The 15,012-nt window shown below is 42.0% G+C and overlaps 1 protein-coding gene across 1 annotated transcript; it reads right to left on the reverse strand.

Annotated features, from left to right (window-relative positions):
- On the reverse strand, positions 1-14,264 carry MATN3 (matrilin 3; the record flags this gene model as incomplete). The annotated part of the gene is made up of 6 exons (XM_063150560.1): positions 1-506; positions 2,348-2,455; positions 7,779-7,901; positions 8,734-8,856; positions 11,991-12,560; positions 14,129-14,264. Coding segments are annotated over 6 exons (1,116 nt in total), but the record flags the coding sequence as incomplete, so codon positions are not given.
- Between the last annotated feature and the right edge of the window lie 748 nt (positions 14,265-15,012).

The following is a 15,012-nucleotide window of genomic DNA, read 5'->3' on the forward strand; positions in this document are numbered from 1 at the left end:
AATGTGCATATCATATTATATTTTATTACAATAAGTTACACAATCCCAAATTCCCCATTTAATTGACAGAAGACATAGGCACATTTTTTCATTCTGCCTTGCCATTTCAAAATTTTATATAATGTGATATACTGTATCCATTCTTTTTTTTTCTGCATTTACTTTGAAGTAAGAGAATAAAAAATGCAGTTACTACAGAAAAGCAGTATCTGCAGTAGAAACTGAAGCACAGCAGGGATGAGTAGCTTCATGGCTATAAAGTGACTGTACATGAAGATCCTTAGTGTCACTGTATTTTCAAGACTCTTGTCTTCCTGAAGTCTTCTCCATGTTTGTCAATAATAATAAACTACTGCTGTTTTGTAAGCTGTGCAATGAAATAAAGCTTCCTGAAAACAATAAAAAGGCTTGATTCTGAAAGATTATTTTAAAATAAAGCAAAATGATAGCTCAGACAATCTGCTGTCTGTCTTGATATGCCTGCAGCTTCTCAGACACTTCGTCTAGTGGTCAGGTGTTAAGGGCAATAACATAGATGGCTATAAGGATTGTTTTATTTACAGTCTTTCATATGGCTGCATTTTCAAAAAACAGTCTGGTTTCTGGATGAGGTCAATACATGCTTGAAACAGAGATTTCCAAACATATTAGAGCTCTGTCAAGATCTGGCATCTTCCCAAATAATCTCAACAACCCTAATTTCTTATAATGTGTTGGATCAGGTGATACCCAGGGACAAGGAGCACAATGTGATGGTCTCTGCTATGTTTTCCAGATTGTCTTGAAAGGATGCTGGGGATAGAAATGGCCCATCAAAGAAAAACTTTGAAGGAAAGCCTCAGTTCTTTGTATAAAGTCTATTCCTAACTTAAACCCAGAACATTTTCTTGTTCAACATGAGCTCTTGGGGCAGAAAGATTGATCTCTGAAGGACATACTACTACTGAGATGACATTACAGGTTTAAATGTCTTGGTGTTCAGATTTAACTAATTACATTCCCTAGAATTATACATTATAATCCAGGAAAATCTGAGTTCTTCCCTTTGCTTTTCCCAGGCAGATAAACTGAACTCCAAGCACACTGCATGAAGAGGGATGTGCAATTCGATCTCATAAAAATAACTTTGAATTTATTAAAAAACTGGGAAAGTTTTGTGTCGTTGGCAGAAGTGTTTATTTGACTTTCAGAAACTTTGGCAAACTGAAAAATTCATGTATCTATCTAAATGATGTATAAGTGATATATATATCACTACTTTGCTCTCCTTTTTTTTAATCTTAAATAGACTCTTCCTTGATTCCTTTCTAATCCACTCTTCCTTGACTCTGAAGCCTCAGAGATTGGGATGATAACCACAGACATAATGCTCCTTTAAATCAATTCCTATTTGAATAAGAGCACCTTTGACAGAAAAAAGCATTCCGTCTCAAAAATTTTCAGTGAAGAAAATCTGTGACGTTCCTTGGTAAATTGTAGCAGTGATCAACCACTCTCACTTCTAAAAACCATGCCTTATGGTGTACCACAGCTTGTCCAACTTCAGCTTCCAGTTATTAGTTCCTGCCATGTCATCTGAGGGCATTTATTCCAGCATTCAGGCTTGCTGTGGTACCACAGAGATCACCACTTTCTCTTTGTTTATTGGTTGGGGTTTTTTTCCTCTCCCACATGTTTGTGGAATGTCTGATCCAGGGGCTGACCACTTTCCCTTCCCGGCTGCAGCCGCGGCACTGCAGCAAACGCGGCCGGCAAATCCCACCCCAGCCGGGACCTTGGGTCCTCCACGGGCACCCAGCCTGCCCAGAGCCTCCAGCACCCTGCCTTGCAGCCCCCTCATGCTCCTGCATGCCTGCTTACTAACAGGCTCACACGTTTTCAGGGAAAAGAAGGTGCTGGAAAATCACTTGGGACAGTGCCTGCCTATGGAGATGGGATGCTGAGGAATACCGCAGCTAATGGGACTGTTGTCACACTGCCTGTGAAGTTGTCCCTAAAGTTTTGGGACATAATAGGAGGACTCAAAACTGAGTGTCTGATGTAACAGTAAAAGCCAGCCAGAAGAATTATGAGCTTGATAAACAGTGCTTGATGCTCAACATGGCAGATATAATCTAGGGGATGTGGGCATATGCATTTATTTTATCTGTATCGTGTTGCTCTTCAATGAAATGTGAAAACATAGTGGTGTTTGCAACAACCTATCTTTTTTTTCCATAATATTTCTGAAATCATCCTGAAAATACTTTCTTCCCTGGATATTTCTTCCCTAGTTAATAACAAAACAGCTACCTCGAAAATACCAGGAAAGTGCTGAATGAAGGTGATCATGTCAGAAAAAGGATATATTTTGTGGACAGAGCTTCGAGGCGTGAGGTCACCGAGTCCTGGAGGGCAGCTATGGCTTCACACTTACAGGATTCTTCAGCAGTTACAAGACTGCTTGTTATGGCTCCTAAGAGAGAAAACAGCATTTACTGGATTTACTACAGTTGAACATTTAAACTACATTAGAACATTTAAATCCCAAGAAAATGCTTGATCCTGTGGAAGGATCAAACCCATGCTGTGAGACTACAGCAAGCACTGCAAGCCAGGGCAGGTGGGAAGGAGAGGTAGCAGTGAACAGGGGCTGGTGTGAGTGACTCCAGGACAGGGAAGAGAGAGCTCAACTCGAACCAGGAAGGAAGCAGAGCAGGATGTTCCTCACCTGCCTACCTGGATCCTCTACACTCTTTAAATTAGGCCATTACTGAGAAAAAATAAAAATATAAAAAAGGCCTGGCTGCAGAGACCAACCAGGCTCCCCTTCAATTTTAATTGTGTTACCCCACAAGTACTCTTGGTTTCTGACATTTGCGACATGCATGCATAGGGAGTATGGACACAAATCCATTCAAATGTCACATGAATATAGATGGAGGGAATGGCATCATTCAAATAGGCCCAAGTGAATTTATCATCTAGCAGAAAGACTAGACAGAAATCTAACTGGAGGAGCCAGTTAGTATGACAGGAGTTACCAGTCTCTTCAGAAAGGAAAAGTGATCATTGCTATACTCCACAGTGCTTCCTTAAATCTGTTCCTAAGTCTTGAACTCAGTCTTCCAGACTTACAGGGGACCAGCTTCAGCTGTCCTCAACAATTCCTTTTCCTCCATATTTCACAGAAAAAAACAGCAATGATGACAATTTCACTGTAGTATAATAATGTCAAGCATCAGTAGATGGCTGTGAGATCTTGGCTGCATGAAAGGCAATTTAACCTCACCTACTCCATAAAGTAAATAAGTTAAGGCTGCACCACTTTGCTGGAGGCTGAGAACAAACGTATCAACAGCTACTGCAGCACAGGTACTGTAGTGAGCTCACCATCCATATCTGAGACTGGAATCATAAGCTTCCAAAAGCAAAGCCTTCTTAAAAGAGAGCCTACAAATACATTTTCAATAACTTACCAAGTAGTATTATGTGTATAAAATACCCATCTCTTGGTTTTTTTTTTTTACATTACTTGCAAAGGCAGCAATAGCATATTAATAAATTTTGTTTTCTCTAGATATATAAATGCATAGCTGATTCATGTCAAACAATGTGTGTGAGCATTTGTAAAAGTAAAGTAAATTATACAAACAGTAAATTATACAAAAGCACATTTCTCTTTTTTCCTGGACTGTTTTGGCTCCTTTTTTGTGTGTGTGTGTGTTTTTGTTTTGGTTTGGTTTGGTTTTTGGTTTTGGGGTTTTTTTGTCAATCATGCCATTAATACTCCCCTTTTAAAAGGAAACTGCAAAATCTATGAGGTTGCAGATGTGACAGTGCAGAAACTCATTTGTCTTAAAGCCAATGTTGAAATTGGTGTCTCCTTGATTCCACTGAGGCTGTATTTGTTCAGCTCCCCTCTTTGGAACATTCCACTGGCTTTATGGTCAATGTACAAAGAAGAGCTGTTCAAGAGTCAGCTGGAGGAAGGCCAGTTCAGAACATCACACCAACATGGTTGGTTTCCAACCAGCTGCCAGTTAACATTTTATGTCTGCATTTAAATTCTCCAATGACAGATACAGATCCTCCTTGGATTTTGTCTCTTTTAACAAAATTATTTTTCCAACCAGCTCTGGCAATTGTCCAAAGATATTCTGAATTCTTCTACAGTCCTACTGTGAAATTGAAAGTGTTCCAGTATTTGATATTTAAAATTTGGGGCATTCCTGTTGCCACTGGGATGCCCAACAAGACACACAAAGCATGCTAAGCTGTGTTTTTACACTGCCTTTGTGGTCATGTCCAGACCAACAAAAAACTATTTTTGCAGATGGTGTTTGTCTATATCCACCAATTTTATAACTGTGCTCTTACACAGCATCTTCAGCCACTTGATGTGATGGCAAGTTATTGCCACTCTGAACCAGGGGTTCAGCTAGGCAGCTCCTGAGGTCCCTTCCTACCCAACTTAACTTTGCATTCTACATCAAACTGGAGAGGTTCTGCCAACACTTGATCCCAGTATTGCCCGTCTGAAAACAGTTGGTGAGTTCATCCTTGCCCCACTGAGCTCAGAGGAGACACCAAGAATGCAAGGTTTAGCATTGCAGCAGTTCTGACCTGAGCATTGCTCCCCTGGGGACCCCCCAGCCATTCTCCAAATGCTGGTAGGCAATGGAGACTCACATCCCAGAGGCAGGTGCCCCAGAACCCTGCTTTGCCAACACCCCCAGTTATTCCCCTTTCAGGAATGCAGGTTATGACAGATTGTATTTTTAAATACAGTGAGTCCTTCAAGGTATTATGACAGATAAGAGACAACATTAAACTAGTTTTAAATACAGTAACTGCTATAACTAAAGAAGAAGGACCAAACTAGCTCAACATATTTTGGAAAGAGGTATAAAAGAATGAAAAGGGATTATACTTCCTGAGAGCTTGTGAGTTGATAGACCATTTCTCAAACAGATTAAAAATGTTTAACACATTAAAAAGAGGTGCTTCAATAAATAAACATATTCAGGGAAAAAAATCCAAACATTAAGTTATTACTTGAGCATGTTTTGTCATCTGAATTTAAGATAAAGCCTCCATAGCAGTCACAGGTCTGTGATCACTCACACAGACCTGGTACCAGCCATAGGTTCCTGGTGCACACACACCAAAACCAAGATAACATTTTTAATGCTCCCCAATGGCAATGCTTTTCCATGATGGGAGCCTCTCCTCTTTGAATCTTATCAGGGACAGCTGAGATGTGTAACTGATCTCACCTTGGAGCAGCAATTGTCTCACTGGGGATTAATACATTAATTAATACAAGGGATACCTCAGAGCTTGCTCCCTCTGAGCCAGCTGTGTAACCCCACCAGATGTGAGGTGCCACATCAGCTCCAAAGGCACACTAGGAAAGGTTTCCAGTACACAATAACTTTACAGTAAGCAGACTGGGAAGGAAAGAAACACTTCTGAAATTGTTGTATTTTTACTGTGACACAAAGTCACTGAGAAGCTAAAGAAAGGAACAGCAAGATGAAATTCAGACTGGAGGGGAGGACATCACCTCAAAGTGTCTTGCATGGTGATACACACATTCCACAGAACTGCAAAGTGTGTGACTAACCCCAGCTCTTCTCTTCTCAACAATTTGTCAGTTCTGGGTTTGCTGAATATTACATAAATTAGGGAAGGCCTTATTTATAAGTTGACAAAGACTGCATGGGGGGTATTATTAACATTATTACATATAAAGTTCTTTGTGTCTCTGACATTTGCTCAAGTGGGCAAGGCAGAGGGACACAGAACTGTTTTTTGACAACTGAGTGCAGGTGAAAGCTCCAAACTTTAGAGAATATCAACCCATATCCAAACTTTAGAGGATATCAACCCATATCCAAACTTTAGAGAATATCAATCCATATCCAGACTTTAGAGAATATCAACCCTAATCCAAACTTTAGAGAATATCAATCCATTTCCATATTTTAGATCTGGTCATAGTGATTCCCATTAGCAAATGCATCTTCATTTGCATTCATATGAGGATGTTTTTACTGCATGTCAGCGTGCTGTTAACCAGAGCAGGGTGCACAGAGCGTGTTTTTATCTGACTATCAACGTCACAAAATTAGTAGGAAATTTTGGAATACTGGCAACACTTTTTTGCAGCTGTAACAGATGGCAAAAGGAATGGAACTGAAAGTGAAGAAGCTACAAAACAATTATCCAACAGAATTTCAGAGAACAAATATCTTGATTTTAAGAGACTATTTGGCGTTATTTCAACTCTAATTGAGTTGGAGAAGACACTGTTTTATGGAGTGAAAAGATCATAAACAGAAAAGTATATGTGGCTGCTAAAAAAGATGTGACACCCACTGCCAGTTACAAAGTGGGCACTTTCTGTGTGAGGCTGCTGTTTTCTGCCAAATTTAACACGTCAATTCTGAAAGGCCAAGTTGAGAAGGAGTTCCTATATTTGGATATCTTTGCAGTAAGAGAGCCCAGCAAGGCACAAGAAAAAATAGAGTGGAGAAAGAAAGGAAGAGAGGAAGAGAGAGAGAAAAGAGAGTGAGAAAAAGAGAAAGAAAAGAGAAAGGAAAGGAACCAAAGGAAAAGAAGAAAAAAAGGAAAAGGTAAAAGAAAGGAAAAAAAGACCCTCTCCCAGACCTAGACTATTTTTGCACATCTTTGTGATATAATTGAGACAAAGACCTGGATGGTTGGGAAATCATTAGCAGGATACTGCAAAATGAGATTCAAAAGGGAAAAAAAGCAAGCATGTGAAGAACATAATTTAAAGTTTGAGTAAGCAGAAGGAGAATCAGTGCTATGAAATGAGGTTTGGGATTAGACTCCCAAAGGGGAGGCCTAACTGAATTTGCATTCCATCACATGTTTATTGCCTCTCTGTAATGCCAGCTAAGAGCTAATCCTAAGCACCATACTTACAAAATCAGCTCCTAAGCTAGGCAGGAAGAAATACTGAGACCCTCTGGCTTCACCTCTTTGAGATGTGAGACCTGTGACTTACCTTGAGAGATTTGCCCAGGAGCTCCCTGGAACTGGAAGCCTAAATTCAACAGTTTGTCACACAAAATATAGTGAGGAAAGGGATTATAGTGGAAGTGGGGGGAAAAAAGCATTTTGTCTAAATAAATCATGAGACATCCAAAGAAATTCAGAGTGATGATCAAACCCTAATCAAGTGAAGATAATATAGAATAGATAACAATTTGTAGATAATATATACTTATGTGTACATCCCTGAGTACCAGCTACATCTATGCTCTTACATCTCAGCACTGAGAAGGAACACTTCCCTCCATCTTCTACAGCTTTAAAGCTGGAATATTTTTTAAGGTCCAAACACATCCACCAGAAAGAGCAATCATACTCAGGATGATACAGACAACAATCATTCTTCCAGCACAGTCCATGTTCTCCCTCATCTCATTCCCTTGTACTGCTTTACTGAAGATTTTCTGACAGAAATGGTCCACATCACATACTGGATATGGCAATTCATTCTCCATGAGTGTGAAAATACTGTGAAGTCCTCAAGGAAATGTCAAATGGCATTTTAATTTAACCAAATACAAGCTTCACACTACTGCAGAAGAGCCAAGGATCTCATATTACTACTGTACATATGGAAAAACAAAGTTGCCCTGAGTTTTGGGGAGTTGTACAAAAACTCTGTTATTTTATCAGAAAAAATAACATCAATTAGCCAGATTTTTAAAAGCCACTTGCTTTTAGTGGAACATAATTTTTCCTTAATCAGATCTTACCTGAGCAAGTCTTCTTGTCTGGATTCAGAGTGTATCCCTCATAGCAGCCACAGCTGTAGGATCCATCATTCCTCAGACAGACTTGGGCACAGTCATGCCTCCCAGGTGCACACATGTCCATGGCTGTGGTGAGCCATGGTTTAGGAAAGAAACCTGTTAATCCCTCCCACATACTGTTTTAAATGCTCAACATTTTAAATTTTAATTTCTTTACAATTTAACCAGTGTCCTACTACATTATTATATTATGCTGCAGACAAGTGAATTCAGTTATTAATTATTTAATGGAGGAGGCAGATACTGCAAGACATGACTACAGCACATCTCATGCAGTTCTGTCTTGCATCAGCAATCCCAAGAGTCTTGTACATCCCCAGTAAGGATGAAGCTAAAAACCCCCATGAGATGAGCAATAAGCTGCCCTGTGTCAGACTAAGCCGCTAAACAGTGTTTATGGAATTCTGTGAAGAATAAACAAATAAAATGGTAGATAAGTGCCAAACTGCATTTTCTAATCAATAAATTTAAAGAAAAATGCAATGTTACTGTTATTCGTGTTGCTATAGGATACGAAAGAACATAAGCACACTACGGCTCTCAAGGTGAAGGAAAAAAGAGAAGTTTATTTTCTGACTTTAATATTTATAGTTTTACAAAAGTGACAGCAGATTGGAGGGTGACAGTGACACCTCTCCAATGACACCGGTTAAACTAACAGTCTATTAACTCTCTCTTCTTCTATAAAGGAATGCAAAACAATGAGTTATTTACAGAAGGTGTGTGAGAAAGTTCACTACAAGAATGTCAACATCAGAAGGCTTAGAAAACCTTAAAACACCAGGGTGACAATTAGAAACAAGGAAAAGACAGGTGAGTTCTCATTTTAGGGTAACTCACAGAAAACATGTCCATATCTCCAAGAGTTTCATGTATTCAAGTAGCCTTTAATTCTTACCTGAGCAAGTCTTCTTGTTTGGATTCAAGGTGTAGCCTTCATAGCAGTCACAGACATAGGAGCTGTTGTTACTCACACAGATCTGGTCACACTCGTGCCTCCCAGGTGCACATGGGTCCACAGCTTGGTAAGAATGTTAGAGAAACAACCTATTGTTAATAACAAGCAGTTTGGGATGGAGTGCACACTCCTATTTTTAAATATATTTTGATTTGGAATCAGCTCAGAAATGGCAATAGTAATTGAAGGAATTAGAACAAGTAGGAGAAAATATCTATGGTGTCTACATCTGAGGACTTTGTTTCAGCATCTGGCCCTAATGAATGGATCTGTAGGCACAATAAAAAGGACAGTGATAGAATCAAACTACATCTCACCATTACTTGCAGCTGAGTTTTAGTTATTATTCATTTCTAGAATTCTTATTGGAAAATATATAGATGTTTGTTGTTTCAACAGAAGCAAACAAGTAGCATCTCAAATCCATGAATAGTGGGGTTTTTTTCCTAGTTGAACTCATTATCCAAAGGAATAATACCTGAGCAGGTTCTCTTATCTGGATTCAGGGCGTATCCCTCATAGCAGTCACAGAGGTGGGATGCCCCAGCAGTCACACAGAGCTGCTGGCAGCCGTGGCTCCCCAGGGCACACACACTCACAGCTGCAAAGGGCAGTGACAGAGAGCTGCTTCAGCCACCCCGGAGGGGAGCAACAGGCATTACTCATGCCTGCTTACACAAGGACATCTTGCACTGTTTGCTGGATTACTGGTAGTGAATGTCAGGGCAGTGTTCCTGTCACAACAAGTTAGACCTCCTTTGCAGCGCTCCATAGCCAGGAGAGAGAGGCCATAAGCGGCACGGAAATAACTCATTACCTGAGGTGGCAGGAGAAAAGATGAACTGAAAATGAGATGGTTCAACAAGGAGAGATATTAAGTATTCAGTAACATTACACGGGAAAGGAAAACTCAGCCATGAAAAGCTCTTCCAGCTCTTTGTATGCAGTTCCTTTCTGTTATGGGAAGGGAAGGGGAAGGGGAAGGGGAAGGGGAAGGGGAAGGGGAAGGGGAAGGGGAAGGGGAAGGGGAAGGGGAAGGGGAAGGGGAAGGGGAAGGGGAAGGGGAAGGGGAAGGGGAAGGGGAAGGGGAAGGTTTTACCTGAGATTTTTACTTAGATTTGTAGTCATTAATTAGTGTTATTGTGGGTATGGACTACTGGTAAAATCAATCTCCAATACCGGGGAGATAAAAAATCAGAAGTAAGACTGCTTAAACCTTCTCAGGTGTTTCTGAAAATAAGGCAATTTTGTGGCAACAAAATGGCAACATTCCCATTTTCTAAAACAAAGAAGATTTAGAATTATTCTAAAAAAGGCTGATAGAATTGTCTTGTCTTTACATTTTACATTAACAAAACCTCTGGGTGATCTTTTCAAGCATAAGTGAGAAGCTCAGACTCAAATAGTCAGATTTTTGTGGTAGGAAAGTCAAACGTCCACTGACTTGGACAGCTACTCAAGGCTAAGACTTTTCCAACTCTGGGATGGCTTCATGCTGAATAATGCTCTCAGTGCATCAAGAACTTGGTGTTAGCCAACTATTTTCCCCCTGAACATTACTTTCCCTGTTTATAGTTCACCCTGCAAATAAATTAATTGCCTTGGTCAAAGCGAAAGAAAATCCTAATTGCCACTGGTGAGTCCAGATTTCTGACCAAAAGCAGTCTGGAGCTGTAAAGAGACCCAGTTTACCACACTGTCTTACAAGACCCTCTTAGATTCATTTGGTTTATAGGAGTCTTTTTAAAGACTGTTTTCCTTCACCCTGTTATTTTCATGAATCCCAGATTCTGGCAAACTGCATGCAGGCAACTCAGAGTTCCACTGGAAGTGTACATGTGTGAGCTCTCTGATTTACCCTCCAGCCTTGCAGGGGCCTAATTTCTATGCTTCAGCACAATAAACAGTTTATTCCTAAGAACAAGAGATTTTTCTTGCTGCTATGAAAGGGCTTGCTTTGGTGAGAACATGAGTGGACACGAGTGCTGTGTTCACAGCACACGTACCTGTCCAGCCAGGTGAGCACTTGTGAGGATCTGGTGAGCGTGCTGTCAAGCCAAACCTCAAGGCATTTCCTATGCTAATTATTGGCAAAGTGTCCTGTCTGCAGATGGTCTTACACGTTTACTTCATACCTACAGAAAGAGGTTTATTCACTTTAAACATACTCCAAAGATGTGGTGGTAATTTTTAGTAAGGCTCTGAAATAACAAAAGTAACACACTGCCAATCATGTTCCCAAGGAAGTGGCTGTTATTTTCATTCTTTTACAATGTCATTTATACCTATTTTACCTATGATTTGCTGGAGACTTATTTTAAAGTAAATTTCTTAGAAATTCACTAGGAAAATCTATTTTGCACAAGTTTTTTAATTGTCAGAAAGTTGTCATTTGATTTTTGTGAGTAGGGCTGTGTCACAGCTATCTATAGGCAGCTCTAAATACTCCAGATGACCTTTTTTCCTTGTTAATGACAGTAACAGCCCACTCTGGCCTAGCATTGTCAGTGGAGTTCTAGCCTAAACCAAATGCAGCATTTTTTGAAGATCAGCGCTGAAAAAGCAAAGCTAATTATTCCCATCCCACAGTTCCTTGTCTAAATCAAGTTGCAGAGAAACAAAGGGAGATGTGAGCCTCACACACTGGAAAAGCCCAGCAGTGCCTAAGGAGTGAAAGCCTGTCCTGAGATGATCTGCTGCTGCATCTGGGCACTTCATCCTGCACCAGACTGCTCAAGCCAGTGTGGTGGCTTACCTGCCACACCGATTGTCCCACTCTGAACCTACAGGGAATCCCTTCAGCTCCACACTCCCACCATCCTTGCTTCCCAGTGAGATGGAAAAAGAAACAAGCAGCCTGCACAGCTCTGGTGTACCTTCAGTAATTCAGTAAATATATACAATTAAACCTTGTCCAGATTGCTGCAATTTCTCTTTCTCTCTAAATCTGGCCAACTGCTCAAGGAGGTTCACTCGAGTCAGGTCTGTTACCTACACTGAGGTCACTATTCAAAATGAAAGGCTGTTACTTGGCCTCCACTGAAAAAGAGGGTTGGCTTGTTTGCCCAATGGATGGTAAAGGAAATATTTAAATGTGATACATAACACTTCTGAAAAACATCTTTCTTAAGGAGTGCAACCACAGCAGCAGTCCAAAGGAGCCAAGTTACACTGCCCTCTTGGACTGCTCCCCTTACCACAGAAAGTCTCCCTGAATCTGGATGTCAGCTTTTCGATCACGCCGTAGGTCTCCACATAGAAGACGTGTTCATCCAGGGGCTCGCTGGCCATCATCCTCAGGGACTGCACGTCCGCCCGGCCCACCCCGACCGCGTAGATCTCGATGCCGGCCGTCCGCGCGCTCGCCGCCACACCTTGGACCTGGTCCTGCGGCCGCCCGTCCGTCACCACAATGACCACCCTGGGGATGCTGAAGGCTGCTGGCCGGGCGCCCATTTCCTCGGTGAAGACTTCTTCCATGGCAGTTCGGATGGCAAGGCCGGTCATGGTGCCAGCAGACAAGGGCGCAATGCGGGACACAGCCTCCTTCAGAGAGGCTCTGTCAAAGTGGGTCCGGAGGGGAAACTCCACCCTGACGGTGCTGGCGTAGTTCACGACGGCCACGCGCGTCGTTCTTTCACCAACATCCAGGGTATCGATCATTTCTGACAGGAAGAGTTTCACTTTCTCAAACTCCTCGGGTCGCACGCTGCGGGAGCTGTCTACGATGAAGAGGAGGTCGAGAGGCCGGTTCTTACAGGCGGTGTCTGCCAAGAGCGAAGGAAAATGCTTCAGTCACCTCCCACACGGGACAGGAGCTTCACCCAAGGGCAGCGAGTGCTGTCATGGCAAACTACTCCTGCCACATAATGCTGGTTGATTCTTTATGAAGAGGCTTCAGATTATAGTGAGCAACATATTAGAGAGCCATAAATATTAATTTTGACAAGTAATTAATAACTGGGTTTTTCTAAGCATTAATAGATAGGTGCACATTTGAGCACTCAAAATGTCTAACTGTCCTTGAAACAAAGGGTGGTGGTTTTCATGTAACAGCCAACAAAGAGATGAAACAATTATATATAAATGTATTTACTGTTTATTTTCATAATGCTTGAATTCCAGTTTTTATAAGAAAAAGAAATAAAATGGCAAAACATCTGACTAGATCATATAGGCAATGGATCATAATATATTTTTGGATAGTAACAATATAAACTGCTAATCAGGAATTATTTCTTGTTTGTAAATCACAATCCAAAATACACAACAAGAACAAATAAAGACCAACAAGGATAAAGACACAAATGATGTTATAAAAAGTCTTCTTTGGAAATTGTTATTGTTTCTGGCTTGTAGAGCAGAGAAAGAAAAATGAAATTACTCATGAAGTAATTTTATATGTAAAAATAAACATTTATACACACATTTCCAAAATTCCTCACTGCCATATAAATCTAGACAGAAGCAGAGAAGCCATAGCTTAGATCAGAGACAAACATCACTTCTAGGAAGACAAAAACCAATCACGACAGTGACAGCAGGCAACTGAAATGCCCCCTCCCTGTCCTGATATACCACATCCTGACACAGACAGTACCTTGTACTTAATTTATACCATCAAGGCTGGATTTGCAGCTGAAAAATGGAAAACCCAAAACAAGAGTATTTCTATAAAAGAGGCATCCTGGCTCACCAGTGCATAAAATAGCAAAATATGAGGTGTTCAGTTTGAATTCACACCTTGAGGGCTGTTTTGGGAACCCGACACACCTCTCCTGACTACTATCAAGTTGACTTTTATTATTCCATTCCAGCTGAAATTTAAAAACATCTTCACAATTATCTTAAAAGTAGAGGTGGAAACAGCACTTCCCCCCCCCCCCCCCCAGCGCACTGGAAACTTTTTTCTCTAATTCAAGTGAAAAGAGAGGGAAAAAATGAAATTGCACAAATTTCCTCAGGAAGCACAGCAGCATAGTTAATTTTGCCTTTGGGTGGAGTAATAGAACAGACAAATCTAGGATCCCACCCAGCTATATTCTATACAATTCTATATTCATCCTGTAACAGTTTCACTCAGTTTCGCCTTTGGGAAGCTGAAAAAACATGAAGAAACGTTAGTGCATACATGCATAGCTTAAGACATGAAGGGGAAAAAAAAAGAAAAAAAAAAAAAAAAGACAAGCAAGGTTTGTTTAAAAAAAAAAAAAAAACCATAAAAAGAAAGATAAGAAAGAAAAAAGAGCCAGTGAGCCAGTGGAGCCAGTGCAGTATTCGTAGGCAGAAAACTTCCCTTTTTTAGATTGAAAAGGAAAAAAACCTTTTCAGTAACCTGGTCCTTGCACGAGTCTGAAATAAAGATGTTTCGAGCAATAGGGAACAGCTACGCGGGGTTCAGGGAGGGAAGAGCTGCGCGGGGCGGCAGCGGGAGCGCGGGCCGGGCCGGTCCCGGTGCGGTACCTGCGGAGCGGCCGCCGGGGCGCGGCTGCCGGCGCGGGCGGAGCGCGGGGCCCCGCGGGGCCGCGGGCAGCGGCGGCAGCGCCAGCGCCAGCGCCAGGCAGCAGCGCAGGATGCCGAGCGCCCGCCCCATGGTGCTGCTGCTGCTGCCGCCGGCCCCGCGCCCGCCGCGCCGCCTTTTAACCTGCCGGGAGCGGGAAGGGGGAGCGGACAGCGAGGGGGCATCGGCCGCCCCCGCCGCCTCCTCCGCAGGGCGGGCCGGGAGCCCTCGCTCCCCCGCCCCGACGGGCGCTCGGCACCGGGGAGAGAGACGCTGGGAACGGGCGGCCGGGCCGAGCAGGGCTCAAACCTGGGCGCAGGGGGAGCTGACACACCGTTCCTCCTTCCAGGCTAATTTAGCATTTCGGTCTCCAGGACAGTATTTGCAAAGAAGTGGGGAAAGGCTCCTAATGTGACCACCGAGGCACAAGGAGCTGCCCGCTCTGTTGCCAAATTGGCCGAGGACATTTAGGCCAGTTCCTGCAGGAAGTTGCAGTGAGCTTTTGGGAAAGCGCGGCTTAAGGCTCAAAGGCACCCTCATCTCCAGCACAGAGCTTGAGAAGACACTTTTGCCAAATCTGTATCTCGTTGTACTGCAGTGTGAAAAATACGTATTTTATTATTGGCTTTTCGCAAATTTTAAAATAAATATTTTATGTGCTATGTTAGAAAGTTATGTTGTGTTAATTTTCTTAAGTAGTGTGTTAAATACAGTTTTAA

The sequence above is a fragment of the Melospiza melodia genome, chromosome 3, assembly GCF_035770615.1.
Source record: "Melospiza melodia melodia isolate bMelMel2 chromosome 3, bMelMel2.pri, whole genome shotgun sequence".
NCBI classification, from domain to species: Eukaryota; Metazoa; Chordata; class Aves; order Passeriformes; family Passerellidae; genus Melospiza; species Melospiza melodia.